Genomic DNA, 5,634 nt, shown 5'->3' with positions numbered 1-5,634 from the left:
ACTTCCGGAGGCGACTCGTACGTGTGCTGTTCGCCCTCGTTGCCGTGGAGACACTGGCGCTTCCCTGGGTCGCACGTCCAGCCCGGGTCTTCAGAAGTTCCTGGCCGCTAAGCTGGAGTCGCTGCGTGATTCGACGCGCACGCACACGGCTTCGAGTTGCCCGGCGGCCCCACGCGCGATATCGGCTCGGATCCGGGAGGCCGGCTGCCCGTTTTCACCAGACAGCTGGGGCCAGGTGAGTTACCGCGCGAGGACCCGGGAGCCCGGTGATGCCTGCCCCGCGCGGCCAAGGGCCGCTCGCCCTGTTGAGAGCTGGCTGGCACTGCCCCTCCGCTCTTGGAGAAGGGCGGCCCAGCTCTGCCGGTCCCACTCCACCAGGTCAGCGTCCGCCTTTGACGAATCCCGAAAGGACTCACCAGGCCCAGGACATCCCGGCGGTTGCCTCAGGAGCACTTACCGAGTGCCTGTCGCTGACGGCAGCCCAGAGGTGCCCTCAGGCATTTGAGGGCTGGTCTCGTGTGTTGCAGTTCCTCGCAGCCTAGCGGGCTGGACTCATGGCGAGGAGCGGGGCTGCAGCCTCGTACTGGGTTTCATCTGGGCTGGACTTTGTGGGCAGAAGGCCTCCCCTACGAGACCAAGTACGGGCGCCCTTGGGGGTGTCGGTTCTCACCTCGTGCTCCTCAACTAGTGCTGGCTCAGTGCCCTCGCTGTGCCAGGTATTGTGAGGGAGAATATTATTTGTGGGGAGCCGGCTTCAGACCGGTGGTTGGGAAAGGCCTTAATGAGAGGCGATACTGAAGAGACCTGGAGGGTGAGCCAGAGGGCATGGCGGTTGAATGGAACAGCTTTTGCTTGGAGGTCCCGGGCTGGGAAGGCGGTTGGTGTATTTGAAGCACTGAAAGGCAGCCAGTGAAGCTGAAGTGTAGCAGTTTAACCCGTGGTTTTATATTCTACTGAGAGGATTCAGAAGGGCATGTGTTTGTGTATTGTGTGTGTGTGTGTAAAACATGTATATTAGAGTCTGAATATAAATGTCAAGGGTGTTAGGTTTTGAAAGGGAAAGTAAGGGTTAATGATGCAGCGAGAGAGTGCGAGCGCACGCGGGCGGCTCTACGGCAACGCAGGTATATTGCAAAAACCTGTGGAGGTGGGCAAGCAGCTTAGTGCCAGAGCCCGCCGGCGATTACCTGCTGGGGTACTCATAGGCCCGGGCGGGAGGGGTCTGGGCAGTCTGGCTTGCTGTCCGGGAAGATGTAGATAACGTGTTCCCAGGATGAGGTGGTTCCGGCGGAGAGTGGCATTCCTTGCACTTTGTCCCAGCAGAATGTAAGAGGCTGGCTGTTTCTCATGGCCCGAACCCCCGTGGGATGTTTGACTTTTACTAAAGTCTGCAACATGGCAGGGGGCTTACAAAATGGTGCTGTTTGGACTAACAAAGGGGAAGATACAGAAGACAAAATGAGACTCTAACTAGAGTTTGAGGCTCTGGAAAGGCTACAGACAGACGGCTTTGGCAACTGACAAGGCTTTGAAAGCAGGGTCAGTTTTCAATGAATGAGCGTCGCCCACTGCACCCCGTGCACTGTGCTCCGCTGCTGACGTACACCGGCTTCTTTCCCATCAGAGCACTGACAGGTATCTCACAGACGAGGAAACTGAAACTTTGAGAGGTCAAGCCGCTTGCCCACAACCATACAGCTGGAAAATGGGAGAGCCAGGATTCACAGGCGGGTCTGGGCTATGTCGGCTCTGTTGGGTTCCAGAGTGGCCAGGGCAAAGGAGCCCTTGGATTTGGTAATTAAGAGTCACTCGTGGGTTCTGAGAAAGTGGTTGTCCCCTGGGTTGAGGTTCTATTGCGCTTCAGGGTACAGGTGGTAGTGATCGTGAAGGAATACTGGGGAAAGTAGGACCCTTTAGTAAGTTTAGGTGTGAGGGGAAGCACAGCAGGGCTGAAGGTGTTTTTTATGGGCTGAGCACCTGAGCGGAGCAGCCTGGTGGAGCCCTTGCTGGGCGGGGCCTCCTCCAGCCTCTCTAACATCCCCGCCCCCCCGGCCCTGGCTTTGGGCCCAGGTTGCTTTCCCATACACCCCTACCTCCTGAAAAGGGCTATCCCCAGCATATCCAGCAGAGAGGGTGATTAGGTGTCAGTTTTGACCAAATTTATTCTCTTGGGGAAAATGCACTTTCCTGGTGGTGGTTTTTCCAGCTGGAAACAGGATTCCTAACGGTAATGGCTGAGCTTAATTAATGAACATGATGGGATTAGAATAGTGAGTAATGCAGTATCAATGCTCATGGCTTGGATTGTTACTCAGCTCAAGGCTCAGGTTTTCTTCGGCCACCTCCCCAGTTCTGCAGCCTCATTACACACCACACTGAATGTATTAAATCAGAGATGTTTTCCTTCAGCACGCTAGTGCAGCACTCGCTGTACCCAGGGCCCCTCCTCCAGCCTCTAACACTCGCCTGTATGGGCCCAGGTTGTGCGTATGTGCATGGCTAGGCTTGGGCAGCTTTACCTAGTTGCCCTTTGAGCCGACGTCTTCCTCCCAATAATTATTTAGCACTGGAAGTTTCTTTCTAAATTGGAATTGCCTGAACATATAGGCAATGGCCATCTCAGTTAACAAATGAGACAGTCTTATAACCATTAATGAAAGGCAAATAATTCACACACATATAAGGTCCTCATTTTATTTTTTTGAGACAGGTCTGTCTCTGTCACCCAGGCTGGAGTGCAGTGGTGCGATCACAGCTCCCTGCGGCCTCAAGCTCCCAGGCTCAAGCAATCCTCACACCACAGCTGCCCAGGTAGCTGGGATTACAGGTGCGCACACTCTGACTTTTTCACAGTGAGGTCTTGAAGAAAAGGAGATAATGAACAGTTAAGATTTTCAGTTAAGTCACCACCAAGGTAAGGCTGAAAACTCGAACTCCGCAGCACTGAGCTGTCCAGGGAAACAGTGCGAGGGTGGATAAAGGTTTGGAGGGGGAAGGTCAGGGTGGTGAGGAGGCATCCACAGCTGAAACAGGAACTGCAGGGGAGGCGAGGCTTCCTGTGCAGGCCAGCACGCCTCTTCTAGCTGTGGTTCCAGACCACAGGTTTCTCACCTGGAAGAGCCCTTCCTTTTTGGAAGAGAAAATGCAATTTTGCCCCTAAAGTGGCACTTTCAGCACTCAAGCATAACTGGGCTCCTGGAAGTCTCACTGTTTATCTCTCACCCCACAAGTGGACTCTCTGATGAGGTTAGTTAGCTCCACCTCGACTCCTTGTCAGCTACAGCCCAGACACTGTTTCCAGTGTCATCATTTTAGGCAGGGCACCGGGGCTCCACTCTGAGGCTGGGCCGTCAGCTTTTAAGTCTCAGATCAGCTAGAGGGAGTGGCATGAAACTCCACCGTGGACTCACAGGACTGCTGTCGTTTTGTCCAGAGGAAAAGTTTCTCATCTCACATGCGAAAGCACAGCATGTTTTCTGTCTGAACATACCACCTCACAGACACCTGCAAGGGCCTTTCTACAAACCACATAAATGATTCTCAAAAGCCTAGTTGATGTCTGTGTGCCTTAAATAGAAGCTCTGCCTCCAAAGAGAAGGGTTCTTTAGCAGCAAAACTCCAATTTATTAAGACAGGTATAACAAGTAAAATAAAATTCACTTTTGCCTGTGCTAGGCCGTATATTTCTATACAAACAAGATAATGCAAGATAATGACAGCTAAGGCTTTGAGCACAGCATACGAAATGAAATAATTAAACACCCTTCATAAAAATGGGAAAAATCCCCAGGCCAAAGGGAAAAAAACAAAGGCCTTCACAGAAGGACTGACACCCGACTCCCAGCTGCTGAGGTGTGGCCTATGAGAATCCGTGGGTGTGAGCCAGCTAGGAGGTAGCAAAGGAGCTCCAGATGCAAGCTGAAGACTTACACAAGCCCGCCCGCGTCCCCACACCTGTCTCTGGGCAGTAGGAATGCAGATCTCTGCGGCAAGCAGCTCTGCGTAGTCCAGAAGGAGAAACAATCATAGATGACTGTGTGGAACCGGCCACTGCCCACAGTTGGGGTAACTCTTCCCTTCATCAGACACCGTGAGGGCGACATCACAGCCAGGAGAACGGAGCACAGCTCCTTCCAGGCCTCCTGCACCTGCTGCCCAAGATATGGATGGCTGAGTCCTGGACAAGTATTTTGTATTTTTATAGCTCTCACTCCTTGGGCCCAATTTCAGGTTGATTAGGTTGTTACCCCATTTAGAATGTATATTAAGGATACTGCCTCTTTCTTATCAACAGCTGTGCTGAGCTGTCTAGGAAGAGAAATTAGTCCAGAGAGGTCGTTAAGTGTCAAAGCAGATTTTAGAAAAAAGGCAATGCTTGAGTGAGAAAGGCAGCACAAGATCAGGGCCCGTTTATTTTCCCTCCCTTGGAAACGTAGCTGGTTTTGTACACTCTTGTCTTAGTTTTTATGCCTTGGCTGAGAACCGCATAAAGGACTAGATGCTCATATACTCGAGAGTACATGGAGACTGCATGTTTATTTGGCATAATGCTAGATAAAAACTCCCCACGGAACTGCCAGAACCAGGCCTGGGACCCAGGTTTACAGTCTTCTGGTTTCTCTCATAATTTTAAATATTAGGATCAGAAGAATCTTTGCCCATGAATCTACTCCCTTCATTTTATGCATGAGGAAACTGAGGCCCTGATGGTGTCATTGGCCCAAGTCTGGTGTTTTTCACAATGAGTCTTTTGGCTCTTACCCTCTGAAATCTGGCAGTGACTCATTGTGAGGGTATGGGTCAGATCTTGTTAGTTTGGTCTTAAGGCACTCACAAAATGCCCTGATTTTTCTTGTATTTGTGAGAAGACAAAAAATAGTCTGGTACTTTTTCACATCATCCTGGGAACCCAGAAGTATATGTACAGTACTCAGAATTTAAGGGCATGGAAGAAAGAAGAAAATGAGATTCTCTTTTGTGAGCACAGATTTAGGGGAAAAAAGGGGGCGGGCATTGCCGGAGGCGAGCGGGCAGCAGACACTGATCATTACTGCGTGTGGCTGAGCTGCTTGCCTCCTGGGATGTAAACAATGGTTTATTTCCAATTTCATCTTCATTGTCATCTCCTAATGAACAGTACTCATGATGAGAAAGTTTTAGAATATATATATGCATGGTTCAGAAACAGCTTGGCTTTCAGAAAGCTGTCAGCTCACGTAGCTCGCCTTGGTCTTTAATTTCGTGCTGTGCTGACAGCTTTCCTTCTGAATGCAAAGGCACCAGTCGGTGTCAGAGTCCATGCTGGGGGCGAGGAGAGAGGAGCCTTCTCTCCCAAGTCTTATCCAAAGACAGCTGAGGAAATGATTCTATCTCATTTGTCGATCCCGTTTCAGGGCAGCAGCTATTTTCCACACTGAGACACAGCTGGCGAGCAGTATCTCTTCTGGGAAATGAGATTCCATTTCAGGAAGAATTTCACTTTCTTTAGTTTCCATGTAACTTACCAGAGTGTCTTTCAGGCTGAAAAATCAAAGAATAAGAGCATTGAAAACAGTCTCCTCAGCACAGGGGCTGATGTGTGTAATACCAGCACTGTGCAAGGCTGAGGCGGATGGATCATTGGAACTCGACTTG

The 5,634-nt window shown here is 50.8% G+C and overlaps 1 protein-coding gene and 1 long non-coding RNA gene across 8 annotated transcripts in view; one reads left to right on the top strand and one right to left on the bottom strand.

Moving 5' to 3' along the window:
* The first annotated feature begins 357 nt into the window (after positions 1–357).
* The window catches only part of LOC103793418 (uncharacterized), a 29,079-nt gene continuing 23,802 nt past the window's right edge, over positions 358–5,634 (top strand). Inside the window, exons 1-2 of one of the 2 annotated variants that reach the window (XR_013536066.1) lie at positions 358–378; positions 2,711–2,827. This is a non-coding gene — a long non-coding RNA (uncharacterized LOC103793418). The other variant, XR_013536064.1, reaches the window with a different exon arrangement.
* Positions 4,518–5,634, bottom strand: part of RNF213 (ring finger protein 213) — a 116,060-nt gene continuing 114,943 nt past the window's right edge. For all 6 annotated transcript variants that reach the window (XM_035301997.3, XM_078374863.1, XM_035301995.3 and 3 more), the window contains one exon: positions 4,518–5,520. In XM_035301997.3, coding sequence (XP_035157888.3) covers positions 5,367–5,520 — 154 coding nt within the window. In that variant the 3' untranslated portion in view covers positions 4,518–5,366. The remainder of the gene's footprint in view (positions 5,521–5,634) is intronic.

The sequence above is a fragment of the Callithrix jacchus genome, chromosome 5 (genome assembly GCF_049354715.1).
Source record: "Callithrix jacchus isolate 240 chromosome 5, calJac240_pri, whole genome shotgun sequence".
NCBI lineage: Eukaryota > Metazoa > Chordata > Mammalia > Primates > Cebidae > Callithrix > Callithrix jacchus.
This window is presented reverse-complemented; position numbering and strand designations above follow the sequence as displayed.